The 18,809-nt window shown below is 40.7% G+C and overlaps 1 protein-coding gene across 1 annotated transcript; it reads right to left on the bottom strand.

The window, feature by feature from the left end:
* Nucleotides 1-443: 443 nt before the first annotated feature.
* On the bottom strand, nucleotides 444-17,405 carry nt5c1aa (5'-nucleotidase, cytosolic IAa). Its single transcript, XM_053447056.1, has 7 exons — nucleotides 16,783-17,405; nucleotides 13,947-13,991; nucleotides 9,619-9,786; nucleotides 9,406-9,535; nucleotides 5,954-6,076; nucleotides 1,250-1,434; nucleotides 444-800 (listed from the first exon to the last, which is right to left on the bottom strand). Exons 1-7 carry the CDS (start codon nucleotides 16,936-16,938, stop codon nucleotides 444-446), a joined length of 1,164 nt encoding a protein of 387 aa, XP_053303031.1. The 5' UTR covers nucleotides 16,939-17,405.
* Nucleotides 17,406-18,809: the final 1,404 nt, after the last annotated feature.

Genomic DNA, 18,809 nt, shown 5'->3' with positions numbered 1-18,809 from the left:
CTTTTCATAGGTTTCATTTTACGTCCATTGTTTGGTGTGATCCCAGCTGAATCAGATTTTGCGTTTCTGGTCATCACATGAACACAGCAGTCAGGAGCTTATAGGGTTATAGTTCCACTTTAAAGTGTCGGCACCAAGCAACATCTCCTGCTGATCTCTCGAGAACCAGACCGAAAAAGTTATGTGCAGCCCTGCATATGAATCAAGTTCACACAAAACACTTAAATATGTCACCTCGGGTACCAGACTTGACCGCTACCTGGACTACGATTATACGCTAAAACAGTTTGCACAGTGATAAAAGACACTTAAAATAAAATTCCTACAATGTGGAAATGATACATTTCCACTTACAATAATACAGTCAATGTTCATCTTTCCGACCTCTCAAGATGTCCTTCTGCTCTTGTTCCATTTCCAGCTGAATCCTGAAGTCCTGCTGTCTACTTCCCAACTCCTGGTTTCTGTTTGGCGTTGTGTTTCTGTGCAATGCCGTAGGGCACGTGGGCAGCGACGGTGCCCATCTCTGCCGCTCCCTCCACGTGAAACATCTGATCGTCGAAGTAGATGTGAGGCCGGATCTTCTCCAGCATCGGGCCCTTCGGCGCTCCCGCCAGAAACAGAGCCTCGTCGATCTCCAAGCCCCACGCCCGGAGCGTCTTCAGCGCCCGGATCCCAGAGCTGGCCGCGCTGCGAGCCGTCACCAGGAAGGTCCGGATGGGGCAAGACAAGCGTTGGCCTTTGGCGTAAAACTTTTTTTGGAGCTTCCCCAGTGCCTCCAGAAAGCCCTTCAGGGGACCCTGCCAGAGAGGAACAGTTTAGGATGAACACTGGTGAGATTGTGTGTTCTCTAGTGTTTCATTATCTTGCGTTTTGTGTATTTTCTGTCCTCTATTTTTATTTTAATGGAGCACAGTGTGAAGCCTGCTAAGGTCTCAGCCAATTAAAAAAATTGCAGGTTGTCTTTAATAAACCATTATCACATATATTTACATATTACATAATTTATCAATCGAATAATCCGATAATTAAATGAATTTTATATCATAAACATCTGCATAATCATTTACAGGTTATTAGAGGTGCAGGGCAGTTTAATGCTGCAAAGAAGACTAGGGTTTAAAACAAACCTCAGAGTGAAATGCAATCTGCACTATGATTGTTCAGTCTGAGCTGGTATAATAAATCCATTGTCAAAGCAGATTAGCAACTATTCAAGGGATAACAATATCTAGTTAAAACTACACACATGTTCCAACAGCGTGTCCTCATTTTCCCTCTCGTGCTCGAAGAACTTGTCCAGCCCGTGGGCCTTGAAGATGCGCTCTGACTCATCCGAGAAGAGGACGGCGTCCCCGTCAAACGCCACCCTCAGCTGGGACTCCGATACCTCCGTCAGCTTATCTGGCATGAACATGGTGGCTGCCGCGATGCCTGAGCACAGACACACACAGAGGTGACAACGGGTTATAAGAAACTTTGACTTTGTCTTCATGTTTTACTTTCACATTCCCTCACTTTAGTTTACTCTATCTCCACCTAATGTGGTTCACTTTAAACTAAAGCCATAGATACTTGATTACCTTCAGACGTTCACATGTACATTACTCTTTACTCTGCTTAATTTCTCTTGACTAAATCAAACAGGACTGCCAGTGATTCATTTAAATTAATATATTTATAGCTCTGAATTTTTTTCTTCATTCTTACTATTATAACTAATGTGAATTCAAATTGTGGTTTGAAGTAGTTTGCCTGCTGGTCCAGCAGAGGGTGTTCTTGATATTCTCTCAGTGATGCTCTGTTCAAAAGAGCCTCACACACCTTTCAAACTACAGCTATTCTTATTTGCAGCAGTCATAGCAGCAAAGGAGAGTCCATACTACCCAAACATAACCATAAACCATCTGACTTTATCTGAAAGTTACACCTCCTTCATGGTCACCCTGCACTGCAGCAGCGGGGTACTTGGCCCTTAAGAAAGAATAGGGAGCAGCAGAGCAGCACTGATCAGATAATCATGACATTGAAGCATCAAGTATTTATTTTACAACTAGAATGTCCTTCATTGAGAACATACCTCTGCCAAACTCAAGTAGTCCACTTAAATTCAATCAAGCTGCATCCTCTCAAAATGCCTGATCTTTTATATTAATATGCATAAACGATTCCTTGGGAAATCTGTGTAAATATCAAAAAAGTGCATATAAAAATGTAAAGGAAAGTAAAAACCACTCCAAACTGTATTTCTTGCCCCATGGACACCTGTCTTGTTGTATTTTTTGTACCCTGGCAAAAAAACAAAACAACAACCAGCCTTCCCTTTCACTTCACTTTCTTACAGTAACTGGAAGAAATCAGAGGAAGGTTTTCACTGACGTCATTACAGCTTTAGTGCTCTTAAAAAGAGGAACACTTGTAGAGGCCTTCAGCAGCGTACACAAAGTATTGACTCATGGCTTTATAACTAATTAGATAGACCTTTCAAGTAAAATGTCAAGGGTACTTCACTTTGTGTGTGTGTGTGTGTGTGTGTGTGTGTGTATGTGTATGTGTGTACGTGTGTGTGTGGGGGGGGGGGGGGGGGGGGGTTGTTGATGGCTGTGTGCCTCCCAGTGTCTCTGTATTAGTGACATTAAGCTTATAACTCACATGAAGAGTGTCCTTGAAGTCACCTTGAGAGGTTTGTGGTCACGCTGTGATTAGTTAGCGGCGCAGTTTGTTTCCCCTTAGGCCACTGCACAGATTAGCAGATGTATTTTGTGTGTTGTGTTCTGCTTTTGCTAGACAGTGCTAATCTAGAACATATTGAATATGGGTCAGCAGACCGAGTCCAATCCTATTTTGACCCTCTGTGTCAGAGCTTTTGTTTCAGCATGGAGTTTTTAATTCTTCTACATATCTGTGATTAATAGTATAAAAGTATAAAAACTTGAATAATAATCTTTGTGTTTGAACATGTCATTTTTGAAAACCTTATTTCCTCATATGAGGACATTTATTTTACCATATAACACAATAAAAACACCAACAAACAATACAATATATATGTATAATAAATATAAATATATATATCAATGCCTTAACATTGCTGTTCAATAACAAAATTGCTATTCATGGAACATTTGAACAGATGAGTGCAATGTCCATTCGAAACCTGTTTGGAATGGGCTGGTAATTTGCCCTGTGTTAATGCTCTGTAGTCGGTGGTGCAGAGTGAAGTGAGAGAACTTTCAGTTCACCCTACCTGGTTTACCTGCAGTGCAAATTTTATTTTTCAACGTTAAAATAAAATGAAACTGAATCTGCTTTATTACTCTTCTGAGTTTGAGTGATTTACAGAACTGGTGTTATTTTTTTAAGTCCACTACTTTTCAAAGTAAAAGCTCTGTAATTCAAATCGATTTAAAGCTTTGCAGCAACAAAAACAAAATGATGTTAATTTACTTTGGAGACTGATTGCTAGAGAGGAAGTGATTCTATTCATATTGGGAATTAATTATGATGGAAATCATCGTGCGTGACTCCCATGAATGTCTGTGCAAGTCTGATAATGGTGAATTTATCAGACACTTGGTTTGTCCCAGGTACAGATGGCTGCTGAGGTTTATCAGAGGACGTAGAAGAAGACATGCTTAACTCGGCCAATGGACTGATAGCACACTGACCCAACGCGCTACAGTTTGCTGATCGTGTGTTAAATAAAGTTTATTTATATTTTTTATATATTCACTTTTTCAGGAATGTTAAAACAGACATGCCATGAGATATACGTTAGACATATCCAAATGGACATTTTTTGTGTGTCTCTCACCTACTGGCCTGCAGTGTAAAATGCACAACACTGTTGTTCAGTCTGTACATGTTTCATCCTTTTTTGTTTACATGTTTTTTTCAGCCTGGTATGTCTCCGTATTTCACTCTGTCCTATTCCTTTTTGAAAGCGACAAGAAGGCAGCATGAAATGTGCTGCGCCGTACAAACATAAAACCATCTGAAGCATATCCATGTGACTTTAAATAATCCCATATATTCAGAGCCTCAGTCTGAGCAAATGGGATCGTTCTGCCTCCTGCTCTCCCTCTGAGTGCAGGACTTTATATCCTGTGTAGCACGCAGGAATCCATCAAGCAAATACAAAGAACGGGAAATAAATATGCTGATTTATGGTAATGTCACGATAGCATGTCAGTCGCTGGTACTTATTATGCAAACAGGAGAGGGATAATTCACAACCTATACCCCCAGCACATTGAGACACACTTAATGTGCGTCAGAGTGCGTGCAAGAATTGTATCTTTATACTTATGTCCATTTAAATTGATGTTTAAAGGGACTTTTTATTTTATTATATTCATCAGAAATCTGATGACCTGCTCACGGCCAGATTTTAAATCATTTTGCACACACAACAACAAGGACAACATTAAAACTAGACGTGCTGGATGGATTAGAGCTTGTACAGTATGTCAAGCAAATGTATGTCTCCACATTTGCATTAAAAGAGCTCCCCTCAGTTCATTTGATGTGCAGATTCTGAGGGGAAATCATTTTTGAAACCACCCCAGTTGGTACAGAAATTACATCATGCGTGTCGAATATTTGGATGTATTAAACAAACAGGAGAACATTTAGCTGTTTCTTGTTTTTATACAACCAGGTTGGTACAGCTAATGTCTCACATCTAACAAATGTTATCTCTATTTATTCAATATAAGTGAGCTTAATTAAAAAAAGAAAAGAAGAGCATAATTGAGAGAACGTATTGCCCTGCATATGAGTAAATCCTGACATATCTAATAGCCGTCACTTGAAAGCCATTCTTAAAGGCCCCATATTTTACACATTTCTGGTATTTAATTTGAGGTATTGGTACCCCTAAGATGATATATCAGTGGTTTAAAGTCTAACAAACTGCTGCAATGTGTATTTCCATGTCCCCTCTTCTGCCTCTTTGTGGAGCTGCAGACAAAACAGGCTGTTTTCGCCTGCCTCTTTAGCCCCTTCTCTGATTGGCTGACTGCACTTTGAGTGACACGCAACCAGGCCTAGCACCGGTCTGATTCTCGTGAATTTTTTGACGATCTCTGGGTGAAAGTCACGCTATGTTTGGATACCGCTATAGAAGACCAGCCACATATTTAAAGTCGGTTACACAACCTCATGTTTGTTCAAGATTTAGCAGGACAGTGTGCGTTACTCCAGACTGAGCAAGTCGACACGGCACGTCATAAGAAATAAAGCTAACCGCTGGTTTCAAACAGTAACGTTCTTAGGAGGAATGTGCACGGACACATTCTCTTCCTTGCATCCCCCCACGCTGCAGTGTTTCTTCAGTGTGGTTTGTCGTGATTAGCCTGCGGTAGCTAACTAGCTTCTAGCTCAGCAACAAGTCTGCTTGGTGTCTCGTTCGGTGTGGAGGGGAGGTGGTGGGGTGGGGCTGAGGGACGAGTGCGAACCATAGCCTGTATATATGGTGCGAACCTATATGACTCATATGGGGGAGGAAGTACAAAATGAGACATATTTTCTAGAATGGACTGAGTGAAAAAGTCTGCAGAGTGACTGTTTACATACTCTGAGGTTCCCTACTGACCCCTTCAAGTCATTGCGGATAGTAGAAGCCCAGAAAATGTATGTTACACCTTGTATTGATAAAAGTGAGTCTGTTGTACTTTAACTTATCTTAGATAATCCTTCAGAGTAATTTATCTACATTTGATAAATAGAACAGCAGTCAGAGATCAAAAACCTCACATACAGTCCCTTTGTGAAACCACAATTAAAACATCTTTACAGGAACATCAATAATCATTTTCTCATGTCCCACACAGTCATCATATCATGGCTAAAACCAGAATGAGAAATTTCTAACCTTGACTATCCTGTAAATTGCCATCTTTCATTCCAAAGCTAACAATTAAATGAGTCATATGTGTGCATACGTGCTCACCTTCTGCCAGTGCCTCCCGGACCTTGTCGGCGTCAGCGGACAGGTAGAGGTTGGTTTGCCAGGCCTTCAGGTAGCCGATAGGACTGCTTCCCCCCGTCATACAAAACCTCTCGATGAACAAGTCTGAGGACGGAGAAGACAAACAACAGCAGGTACATCACTCAGTTTTAAATGTCAGTATTTTCTCTGCGCCACAGATCCATTACAGTGTTTATTAAGCTGATGTTAAGATCTTCATTTCTACAGTAGACTGAGGCTTGGCACAGTTGGAAGTTTGTGATACGTAGGTTCAGGAGTCTCGGGAGGGGAGGTGGAGGGGTCAACGGGGTCCAGACAGGGTGACAGGATAAACTTACAAGCACGGAGAAAGTGGACCAGAGGGGGGAAGGGGAGGGGCCGGGCTGTACAAACGAGGGCCAGGAGGAATTAAGACTGGTGGGAAAGTGTCTGTTTGCATTTTGGCAGAGGGGAGGCTCCCTCTCTTAATTCTGTCCGAAGCAGAGACGCTACGTGACATTCAACAGATCATGTAGACCGTTTCAGTTCTCTTTAAACGAGCTGTTATATATGAGGGGACCAGAGAGAATGAGGGGTTGTTGTAAAGGGGACAGAAGTATAAAGTTTATTCTATAAATAAATATTATAGTGAAAGAGAAGGTCAGTGGTTGGGACATTTATTTTCTCATCATTAACTAAAAGAAACTACAAGGCCATGGCATTCATTGAAAGTAACCTTAGAATTTTTTAACATTCAAGTTTCAAACTTTAACATTTATTCAAAATGTAGATAAGAAACCTGTCTACGATTTAATTCATACTAAAAAATAACAAGTTGACATTGAATTTACAAACGGATGAGGGAAGTCATCATAAAGAATGATGAAAATCGAAGCCGAGATATCCTGACTTTGACTCCTACACTTCCCACGAAGCATCCAGTTTGTCTTTTCATTTGACCATCTGTCATACCTGCTGAACACGTAGTCTGTGTAATTTTGACTTCCTCCTCTTTTTGTTGCTTCTCACCATGCACTTCATCTTTCCCTATGTTATCCCTCCATCATTCAAAGAACCATTCGATTTCCCAAACAGTTTATTTAGCTTTGTAGTGAAGCCCTCGTAGGGTCTTAACCCCTACATGGATCTGTACTGTACCCCTCATCAGTTCAAGTCCCCCCTGCGTCCTCTGCCTCTAACATGGGTACTGGAGCGTGGGAGTCACTCGATGGAAAATAACCTAACCCTTGATGTCTTATTTTTTTCGTCTTCCTCTGCAAAAATGTTTTCACATCATTTATGTTTTGCATGATTTATTTGCTTGCTTTAAAGATCTGAGGCAGGGAGCAGGAACTCAGCAGGACTGTGACGCCGCCGCTGTCTCGTCCACATATGTGAAGCGTCATCGCTCAGTTTTAATACTTTCCTCTGCCGGCAGCCAGGGGTCAGATGTTATGAATACTGATGCTTATTTGAGGTCATGTCGTGGCTACACTTCTGATTTCCACCGGGAACGATAATGTCTTAACATGAAGTCTCAATTTACTTCACATGGCGAACATTACAAGACCTGTCAGTCATCCTCGCCCTATGATCATATACATGCTAAAGAGATGTATCAAATTTCTGGCGGTCACCTATGTTTGTCATTCAGGGCTATGTGCGAACTGCAGAGCTGTACCGAGTCATCCAAATGCAAGGAGGGAAACTTTACACTCCATCCTGCTGCTGTTATAAATAGCCAGTGGGACTAGATGCTAAATATTTTGATGTGTATTTCACATCGCACTTTTGAATGTGAAAAGCCAAAGGAAATGTCGATATTTCAGTCTCAATCACTTCTTATAGTTATGTCTCCAGCGAAGACCAAGGACTGAATGATGCTCATCAAGCTCTAATCTCCGTGACATGAGAGGAACCATGTTTTCCTTTAGCTCTGCAGTAAAGAAGCAGAGGTCAGGGGACTGTTTGAATGCGTCGGGGCCCCTCATGCAGAGAGCCACCAGTGAGATCTAACGATGAAGCATCTGGAAGGCCGTGCGTTGTTTTGTTGACTCCGCTCCGACCTGTTTTTGTTTCGGCTCCTTGGATTATTCCAGCCTCCCGGAGGACGTACTCTCTTAGCTCATCCCGGCCCGCGGCTCTAAAGGAACAGGAAGCGGTCTGTGAAGGAAGATGTCGCCACAGCACAGGGTCTGAGATTTTCCTGGGAAGGATTCTATAGTCAGCTGTTGATCCACTTGTTTGTTTGTCCCTCAGCTGAGCTCACGTCTGCTTCAGGATCCTGACCGACCTGGATTATCTCATTACATCAGTCTTTTATTGTTTCCCCTAAATGTTTCATCAGGAAAGGACTCAATAAAAACACACAAAAATGGACGCAGCGACATTTAGTAAAAGCCAGACATAATTAATTTCATGGTTTGGGCTTGCACATCAGTGGGAAACCTTGTTCTCACTGAAAGTCTCTGAATTATAATTCATCCAAATACAGACCTGGGGTCTGATCTATAACTGCTGTGTAGGCACAAAAACTGGGTCTGAAAGCTGGTGTACCGCTTCTCATGCAAAGTTTGGGATCTATGAAAACCGACTGGATGGGAGAATATGATCATAAACACTTAGACCAGCAGTGTTATGTGTGTTTGTGCGACATTACCGATCCATAACAACCTTCATTTACAAAAACTGAAAGCAACCAAACTTTAAGTAAATTACGCCAAACGATTAATCGGTTTATGATAATGTCTCCTAACTCTGTGGCTGTATCACCAGGTATCATATTGAGCTGAATTACGGAGATTTTATTTTGAAAAGTTGAGACTTGGGTCTAAAGATTGTGTCAATCATTTAAAAGACATGGGAAATAGCCAACATGTCATGTGTGAACAAGCTAAGTTAGTCATTCAAACTTTACAGGTAAGCCACACACGCAAACAGTAAGGAAGCAAATTCAGTTTCACTTTATGAAAAACACTGACTTTAAAATCTTCACTGCAGATAAACCAGGTAGGATGAACACACAGTTTTCTAACTTAACTCTGCACCATAGAATGTTTATAAAAAAAGATCTGAACAAAGTGTTTGTAACAATGGTGATGATGATTGATGAATGGAATTATTCTTGTGATTGCGAAGTGATTTTGTGCCTAGTTTGTGTGATGGAGCAATAATGAGCTTGTCAGGCTCATGCGTACTATGTGTGTTGGTGCTTGAAAGTTGATATGTTATGAACCAATCAATGGCCATTGCTCCATGACAGAAAGTTATTTAAAGGCCCTTTTATTGTCTGCCACATTGTATATCATGACGAGGCCTGACTGTCGCCAAAGCCATAAACTTTACACTTCCTCCTATTGTGGCTGATGTCTTATTGCCATGTTGTCTAACTCTGAAAGAGATTGTTGGAACAAGGCCCCTTTTCTTTGCACTGGGAAACTGAGGCTCAGACTTACTGTGATGGTTGATTGTGTTGATGAGTCGAATTCCTACATGTGCGTGGTTGTATGTCACCAAAACAATGTCGAACAGTTCTTCACTTTCTGGGTACAGCTCCCGCAGACGAGCGTTGACTGTCTCCAGAGCCTGTCAGAAGACAAAGGTCGAAAATCCGTCTTGGTCTGCACTGTTCGGGTTTGTGTCTGTTGGTGTGTTGGTGTGACTCTTACTTTGACAAACGGGAAGGCAGGCCCAGGGGCGAAGGGCTCGTTCTCGTGCTCGATCTGGTATCTCAGATACTCCTCCACTCCTTTCTGCTCAAACACCTTCTGCTCACGCTCAGTCCGAAACATGACGCGAGAGGAGACAGCAATAGTCACCGCGTTCTCTGGCTTCGGCTGCAGGGGACAAACAGACGTGGTAGAGTATGTTGAGGACAGAAACTAAGGCAAGATGAGCGAGCCACTGAAACGATGACTGGGAAACACGTTGGGGAGGATGAGTATAAGATGATGACTCTACATTTAACCTCTGGTGACCCTCAAAGGAAACTCTGCTATGAATACTTTAAACATTTCCTTTTTACAACTGCATGCAAGAGCTGCTGTGATGCTTGTTATTTTGAAAGACCTCGTGGGAAACATTATTAAAACCGAATTTAGATGCAGTTAAAGGATTTATTAGAGCTCATCACAATACATGCTGGGCTACATGCAGAAACCTGACACATGTTGCTCCTTGTCCTGCCCGTTATGTTTAGTAATGCCATTCCACTATCACTGTGTACAAGTGATCTATCATTAGTAGAATTGTGTTATCTATAAGCGATAAGAAAACTATTCAGCAATGTGACCAGTTTCATTCACTACAACTGAGGACACTTTATTAAAAGCTTCTTTGAAACTCTCAGAGGGACTATATACAAATTATTTGCGAGGAGAAAGGCTTGTTGATGACATGACCATGTTTCAGAACTGCTGTTATCAATTATTATTATTATTATTATTGAACCATCCCAATTACTTACAGGTAAGAATACTATAACCTCCCACCAATAACATGATAGTATTGAGATGTTAAATTACCTAAAATATTACTAAAATAATGATAACAATAATTTTAATACAATAATAAATAAATAAATCATAATTATACATAGACAATTTTGAAAAATATAAAAAATGAATAGATAAAGAACAGAAAATAATTGAAGATGATTTGAACTCTTTTTAAACCTTAAATTAAAAAAAAATCATACAATGTCTGCTACCAATATAAATCATACACAATATAAATCAAATAAAACACTGTCTGTAATTCATGGCAAGAAAATGATGCATCTCATATCCCAAATATTTCAGCCTCTGTTTGTGTATGAAACAGCAGGCAATAACATAAAGTCTTATTTAAAGCTGGACTGATCATACAAGGAATTATTTAAACTCTAAACAAAAAAGCGTGAGAAGACAATATCCTCCTCATATCTGAGATCATTACTCCACACACCCTCTGTGAACAGTTGGTGATGGTGCCGTTGGCTTGTGATGTGCTCATGTTTCCTGAAGTGTGTGTTTACGCTTCAGTGCTTGGGTCTGGGGGCAGGAGGGCAGAATTCCTACGGGGGCACCCGGCACTGGCGCCCACAGCGGGCAACGGAAATCAGCTGATGGGCTTCAACTCATTTAAAGCAGACAAATGTGTACGTGAAAGTGTGTGTGTGTGTGTGTGTGTTTGATGGTTGTACAAGTTCACATATCTTTGCCCACGTGTGTGAATGCATGCATGTAATATTGGTGAACTTATCTTTTGTTCTGCACTCTAATAAATCTGTTAATAGAGATTGTTTTTCTTAATTATTAATTATCATTATTAATACTTTTTAGAACTTTAAATGTCAAATTTCAATGGATTACCTGTAGTGCATGAGAATAAATCTCAAAATAATACACACAAACATATACATTTGTGTGTGTTTCCATTTGGGGCAGAGATTTGTGTATTAAGACACATGAATGTTGTGTCCGTGCCTCAACGGCTGTGTGCTGGTAATTGGGCCACAGGCCGACGGGCTCACTCAGCCATGTCCACTGTATTTAGCCCAGTTCCATCACAACTATGATGCATGCTGATATGCCACCGACTTACCTGTTACACACACACACACACACACACACACACACACACACACACACACACACACACACACAAACATGCTCACACAGGTTGCTTTGTCAGGATTAATCCTGACCCACATCAGATGGAAAAATAATTCAACTGAACAGATTATTACAGTGAAATTCGATATACAAAGAGGTCTACCTATTAATAAGCATATCCTTATTGATTTGAATAAGGTTAACATAATAATGCACCATCCTTTAATTCATCAGCCCTACAATCTACATCTTCTAGAACTGATCCGACTAATCAACAACTGTCTGCCAATGATTCATCAAATCTGAAACCTGACTGCATTAGGTTTACCTATTGTACCTAATAAACTGATGGTGCATATAAACACGTGTGTGTGTGTGTGAAAAGGTTTGTGTTTGCACCACCCACACATAAGCATGTAGCTTTACATTGTCCCCAGAGAGGAAGAGTTTCTCCCCAGGCTGCAAGTAAAGGTTGTCTTCTTCAGGACAGAACTAAGTCAACACACAGGAATATGTCACAATAATTGCGAAAGAATAACTTGAGTTCTACCTATTGCTCATTTCATGAAAATATGTACTTATTATATCTATTTTTATTTTAACTGAAATGCAAATGCATTTTTGCTGTACATACATGCATATAAGTATATATAAAAATCATATTATACTATTATAATAGTATTATGCCTGTTCAAACCTGTTTGTAATAGGCTGTTCTCTTGTCCTGTGTTAACGCTCTGGAGCTACTTCAGAATTATTACTTGTCAATTGTGAGTCTTCCTCAAACAGTTTCTACAATATACTGACACTTTTTATTGTTTGTGTGATGGCTTTGTGTTCAGAGCTTTTTATCAACATGGTGAGCAGTGGTTATTAAACTTTGTGTTCATTCTGCCTGGTCAATGTTTTTCATTAAATTGAACTAAATTGTATTTATTGTTCATATGTATGGTTTATATATATATATTAGTTGGAATCACTTACCCAACTGGAGTTATTTTTTCCTGCAGTGCATGTCAGCTATTTCAGATATCTGTTCAGCAATCAACACCATCTTCAGACTTTCAAGTCCACAACTTTTCTAAAGAAAAGCTCTGTAATTCGGTTCAATATAAAGCATTGCACTAACAAAACAAACCAAGTGCTTTTACTGCAATAAGAAAATGCCAAACAGGAAGTGATTCTGTGGATGTTGTTGCCATGGCAGAGGTCAGCATCTGTGCTTTGTGTCTGTGTGTGAATCTCTGATGTAGTGAAATAAAAATAATCACACTATCAAAATGATCTGGCGGCGGTTTGACCCAGTTGTGGACCACTGCTTTACATCATCCCAGGACAAAGAAGAAGTCATTTTCAACTCAGTCTGCAGACTGAAGGCAGACTGCCCTGCCCCCACTGACTGCTACCTAATACTTACTGTCTGTTACTAACGTATTACATGTCACACCAGAACCGGCACTGCACATTCTCTGGCAATTAGCAACACACAAGTCAAAGATGAAGCCAATGAGATGAGCGGTTCGCAAGACATGCGGTCCATATAGAGACAGACGTTTGCATTACATTGCATATTGCAATCTGACACTGTTCACTGTTTTGCATTTTGCATTTCACTTTTTACTTCACTTTTTATATCTTTTATACATTTTTATTTAGATATATTTATGTCTAAATACATGTTACTTTGTATAAATATATATATTTTTTTATTACTTTTCTTATGTGTGTTGTATTTATTGTGTTTTTATGTTTCTATGTTCATTGTATGCACCAATAACCAGAGCAAATTCCTGGTAGGTGTAAACCTACTTGGCAATAAATACCTTCTGTTTCTGATTCTGATTCTGATTGTGGCGTCAGTAGGTAGACATATTTTTAACATGTTTTTAGGATTATCTGTCTTCATGTTGGTGTTCATTTATTGCTGAACCAAAGACAATTTATCCACTTTGGTGGACAAAACTCAGCCTTTCTTCAATAAATGTGTCCAAGAACAGGTTTTTCGAAATTTAAAAAATACTCAAATATCATTTAGTGTGTATTTATGTTTTGGATTTAGGCTCAGACACACAATAAGACAAATTTTCCTTCAGCCTGTGACAGCGCATGCAATTAGTCTCAACATCCAAATATGGCAGCAGCATGATATCAAAGAGGTAAGTGGTGATTGGGACACAGGGAGTTGATTCATCAGCTCAGTGACTGTCCATTGGGCGATAAATCAACATGACGGCACATGTGAAGAAGCATCAGGTCAGGCTGCGGGTTAGTAGAGTGGGTGGATGTGTGACCATGCAGGAGTGGCGGGGGAGGTTAAGAAAAAGGGGAAAGGGCGACGGTGATGGTCGCTCAGCTGCCACGGACACAACCAGTGACCACACGTGATGATGGAGCATACTTACGAAGAACACGCCTCCCTCCACCTTCCGGGTTCGTCTCCCTGTCACCTTAGCAGAATGACAGTTGGGGTTTTTATTCATCAGAAAGAATTTCCCACAACTTTATATTTCTCCTATACGAGATTATTTGTGGCCTGTTATTGTCTTTGCAACTTCTGACACCTACATGTCAACACATTCTTTAGGAGCTATTAAAAGCTGTAGAGGTGCGACACAGTCTGGTCAAATATAGCTTTTAAAGGGCTCCGTTTACAGCAGAAAATACAGACTCTTTGGGTCTGCTTCATCCATTCGAGTCAGTTTACTCCATGAATAACATCTCACACACTTTGGGCTTGATCCATACTTTCCTGCTGTAATTTGATACTGGTAGTGTTAACGGTCTGTCCTCTCTCAATGAGCGTCATCTCCACTGGGAGCGCAAGTGGTGGGGCTGATATTTATAGCTAGGTAAAAGGTTGAGGCTTCAGAAGATATGGCAACACCGGAGTGTGAAGGAACTCGCTGCCAGCAACAACAATGTTAATGTCCCGGTTTCCCTGGAATCTATCTACTATGAGCTTACACTGAAAATATAACGCTGATAAAAATCTATTTTCTCGCCCAAATACACAAAGCACAACTAAATGATTGCTCTGTTAATTTAGTTTTATTATGTATATCTTTATATCATATATAGTTTTATTCTGTTTGTCTTTCCACTGAAATGAAATGGGCTATATGACGAAAAATATAATAAGAGATTTCAAGAATAACTTTGTAATAGTATAAGAATAAAGTTGTATTATAAAAGAAAGTTGTCATTTTGGAGAATAAAGTCGTAATTTGATCAGAAAAAGTCAGACTATTAAAAGAATAAAAAGTTTTAATATAACAACAAAAAACTAATATTAGGGTTTAAAACCATAGTGAAACTTAACTAAATGCTCCACATTTGTCATTTTAATGCAGGTGAGACTGATCTTATGATAAATTACCACCTTATTTTCTTAAAATTACGACTTTATTCTCATGATATTGCGACTTGTTTCTCGAAATTTTAAATAAGAATTTATTTTTCTCTCAAACTGGCCCTAATACTCCATTGTACTGAAATGACACCTGTGGTTGACAGATTTGATCAGCTCTAATTAGGGTAACAATGATTCACTCTTCAGTTGCTGGTCGGCCTGCCTTACACCAGTTCTCCTCAGTTCCAGGAACACCTGCTTATCCGTCGGCCAGCTCACATCCTCAGCCTCCCCTCTACCAATCCTCCCCCTCTTTACTGGAAACCACCTTTGCTCCGTATTGATCTTTCACATTCATCCCCATGGGGGATGCAGTTTTTCATGACAGGGCATTCATCCATGGAAATGTATGATAACGGAAAGGAGGTGAATGCGGACTCTTGTTTTTTTTGGAGAAATCAAAGAGTCAATCAAATATTCTGCGATGAAATTAAGATAAATAAAAGAGCGCTCTCAATACTGTAAACATATTCAACCTATTTTATGTTTACAACCAGGAATCACATGTGAATACAATACACTAAGAAAAATAAGGAATTATGATGTCATGAGGGCCACAGCTGGATCCTGCTCAGTTATAACCGTCATATAAACATCTCATTAGAATAAAATCCCTGTAATCTGTCAGGTCCATTAACTCTGATGAATAATCATTTGCTCCACACCAATGCTGTTATATGTCTTTAAATAAAGCAATCTTAACCCAGAGATGAATCTGTGCTCTCCATTAGACCCATATTTCCATTATAATATTATAGAGCAGTAGATCAGGGTTGTATGACTGCCACACCGTATCATGGATATTTACAGTCTGAAAATATGGTCACACTAATCCTCCAGCAGCAGAGATTACTCTGCTTTTATCCACGTTGAGCACTCAGACCTTGCTCTCAGTTCGCCCTCCTCATCAGTCTTCTCCTTACTCTTTGCTGTTTTCCTCTTATATCTTCCTCTTTTTTTCTCTTGTGCATTACGTTTTAAATGTTCTCTCTCATAGATCTCTGTCAGGCTTAGCACCACTCCCCCCCCCCCCCCCCCCCCCCCCCCCCTTCCAACACCCTGGAAAATGCGACTGTGCCCTGTGCAGTATGTTGACATCCTGCACTGCTATAAACAGCAGTGAGCTCTGCCAGTCAGTGACTCTGGTTCTCTCAATTGTCAGATCAGATGGACGATAACCTTTCATGGGCTGGAGTTGAGTTTCTCAGCAGGAAAGTTGCTTCCGAGAAGTTTGAATGATCAAAATGTTCACAACACCTAGTCTGTTTAAAGAATACATACATTTATTTATCCCCAATACTTTTTTAATTATTAGTTTCTATTTTGTATATATATAAATTTTGTATATTTATTATACAGTTATTCATTTTAACTTATATCATAGCTTGTGCCTACTAAAGCCACTGAAATGAATAGTATTAAGAACAAACTAGTGTGTAATCATCCAACCAAACTCCAGTGGAAATAAAACACTTAGGCTCGTGAATACACATTTTCTGCTCTGCTCTCAAACTTTAACACTATTGCTTCAGTCCATTCCTAAACGCAGAGAGGGGTATCGCAGAAGTGCGGCTCCAAACCGGACGACTCAGTCTCACCTTGCCTGACCGCAACCCTCCCTCCCATTGGCCCCCTAGTTATAAGCTACGCTTACAGCTGCACGTGGTCAATGTAAACATCTGAATGAGGAGGATGAGCAGGGGCAGGGGAGAGAGGGAGGAACTTGTCGTCAGGTAATTGGTTCAACAAGAGGCCCTCGCTCTCGGATGAGGTGGAACTTTCACACTAACTATGACATATGAACACAGAAAACAGTCAGTGACACTCACTGGTTTTGGCTTGGTGCTGAGGCCCAAGTTATCCTGGTCAAACACTTCCTTCTCCTCCCATGATCCTCTGCTGTCCCCGTTGGACGAGGGGGCAACCCTGAGCTCCTTGACCTGTCCGCTCATCACCTGCATCGGGTCCAGACTCATCTTCATCATAGAGAATCTTCTCTATGGCGTCTTCTCGTGCTCCCAAAGGTGCAAGCTGCAAACAGTCCTGGCTGCGGATGAAGACAAACTTGTCCTCTCAGGCAAAAGTAAAAGCAAGATGGGACCAAGGTGTCCTTCTGCAGTCTCCAGCATTCATGGAGAAACTCCTGATAGTCTCAGTGCAGTTTGCTGAGCTTGCACCTGCACTGAAGGCAGCTGAAGTGTGGAGCGTGTTCAGCTTCCTGTTCACTCTATGTCCTTTTCCTCAGGAGGATTATGGTTCTCTGCATCCAGTACCAGAGCACATGAAAGACACCCACTCATTCACAACCATGATCCTACACACACACACACACACACACACAAACTCACACACACACACACACACACACACACTTCTCTGTTATCCACACACTCCCACCGTCACATATACAGTCAACCCTTCGTCAGTCTGCAGCAATCCATCTGCTGCTATCTCTGTCTCTCTCCCTCTCCCTCCATTCCTCTTGGTCCCGTTCAATCACTCGCTCAGCCTCGTCCAATCCCCCTCCTGCCTCTGACCAATCACAGCCCTGCTTCCTTATTCAGCGTGACCCAGCCCCCACCTACTGCTGTCCTCTGTTGACGGTGCATTTGCCGAAGAGGCTCATGGGACAACCAGGCACACACTTAACAACAAATCACCTCCATGAACAGCCATTTAATTGAAAGGAATTTACTAGGTACTGTTACTGTTGTAAAAATTATGAAAAATTATGAATATTTCAACTCAAAGTGGCAAAATTTGTCATATTTTACCTTTAAATAAAAATATCTGGGATATGCGACAACAAATCATTTGTCTTCTATGACGCAATTTAAGCAAAAGTAACACGAATCATTAAGTTTAAAACTGTGAGGCTGTTAAAGCTAAGAGTGAGAGGGATTGAGCGGGGGAGGCAGAGCTGAGAGGGGGGGAGTTAAATTGGCCTAAAGGTCTCAGATAATGGATGTAACCTTCATTTCAAACCAAGGTTGTACAGCGTGTTAAACACGGGGCCATTAGTGTCCTGTCCATGTGACTTCACATGTTTTAACCAGAGCAAAAATCACACATGCTTTGTAGCTGCAGGGCTGTTGTGAGGACAAAGCTAGGGAAGAGAGAACATGGAGCCGATCCTCCATGTTCACTTCACCTCACTGCCTCATGTGGTTAAGGTTCAATAACACATTGTTCTCAGTGTGTTGGTTTTTATTGCCCGGCGACACCGCTGATCTATGGAGCACCAGTATGAAAAAAAAGAGAGGAACAGGAAATGAACAAATCAAATGATAAATCAAATGCCGCTTCTAAAGAGCGATTGCGTCATAGAGGGGCAACTTGACGAAGGCTCCTTCTAATGTGGTTTTCATTGAAGTCAATGTGGTTTTTGTAGTTACAGTGTGTGATTAGTATGGTAATAATATAACTGACACGTTAGATCAACCTTTCCTCGAAATCAAACATTATATAAGAAGTTTGCAGTACATGGGGATGCTTATTACAAGTGACTAAATAGGAGAGGGAGAAACATTAATGTCTCCACAATTAAATGTATTTGTTGCATCAAATATTTCAAAAAACACATTACGTAGTAGCATTAGTGTAATGTTTGTGGTAGTAGTAGTACATGTGGTGGTAACCATGGTGATAGTAGCACTGTCAGTAACAGGAGGTGGTGAATATCCAAATGTCAGCATCTTTTCACCAGAACATAATTACAGATTTTCTATGTGCTGCATTTTGTGTTTAGTCACATACTATAAGGTTGTGAGGAAAACGGAGCATTTGTGTCAGTAGTGAGTGTACCTGAGCTTGCAGCCCCATCCCGTGGCCGCTCTGCAAACTGCACCTCCTCACC

Source organism: Pleuronectes platessa, chromosome 18 (assembly GCF_947347685.1).
Source record: "Pleuronectes platessa chromosome 18, fPlePla1.1, whole genome shotgun sequence".
Classification (NCBI taxonomy): Eukaryota; Metazoa; Chordata; class Actinopteri; order Pleuronectiformes; family Pleuronectidae; genus Pleuronectes; species Pleuronectes platessa.
Note: the sequence above shows the minus strand (reverse complement) of the source record. Positions and strands in the feature narration are given on the sequence as shown.

What these genes read in the sequence shown, in the direction of transcription:
- nt5c1aa (XM_053447056.1), bottom strand. Translation starts at nt 16,938, where the DNA reads ATGATGAAGATGAGTCTGGACCCGATGCAGGTGATGAGCGGACAGGTC. An exon ending in TCAGCACCAAGCCAAAACCA is followed by an intron (nt 13,992 to 16,782) that starts GTGAGTGTCACT and finishes CATTCTGCTAAG; the next exon opens with GTGACAGGGAGACGAACCCG. An exon ending in CTGCCTTCCCGTTTGTCAAA is followed by an intron (nt 9,536 to 9,618) that starts GTAAGAGTCACA and finishes GTCTTCTGACAG; the next exon opens with GCTCTGGAGACAGTCAACGC.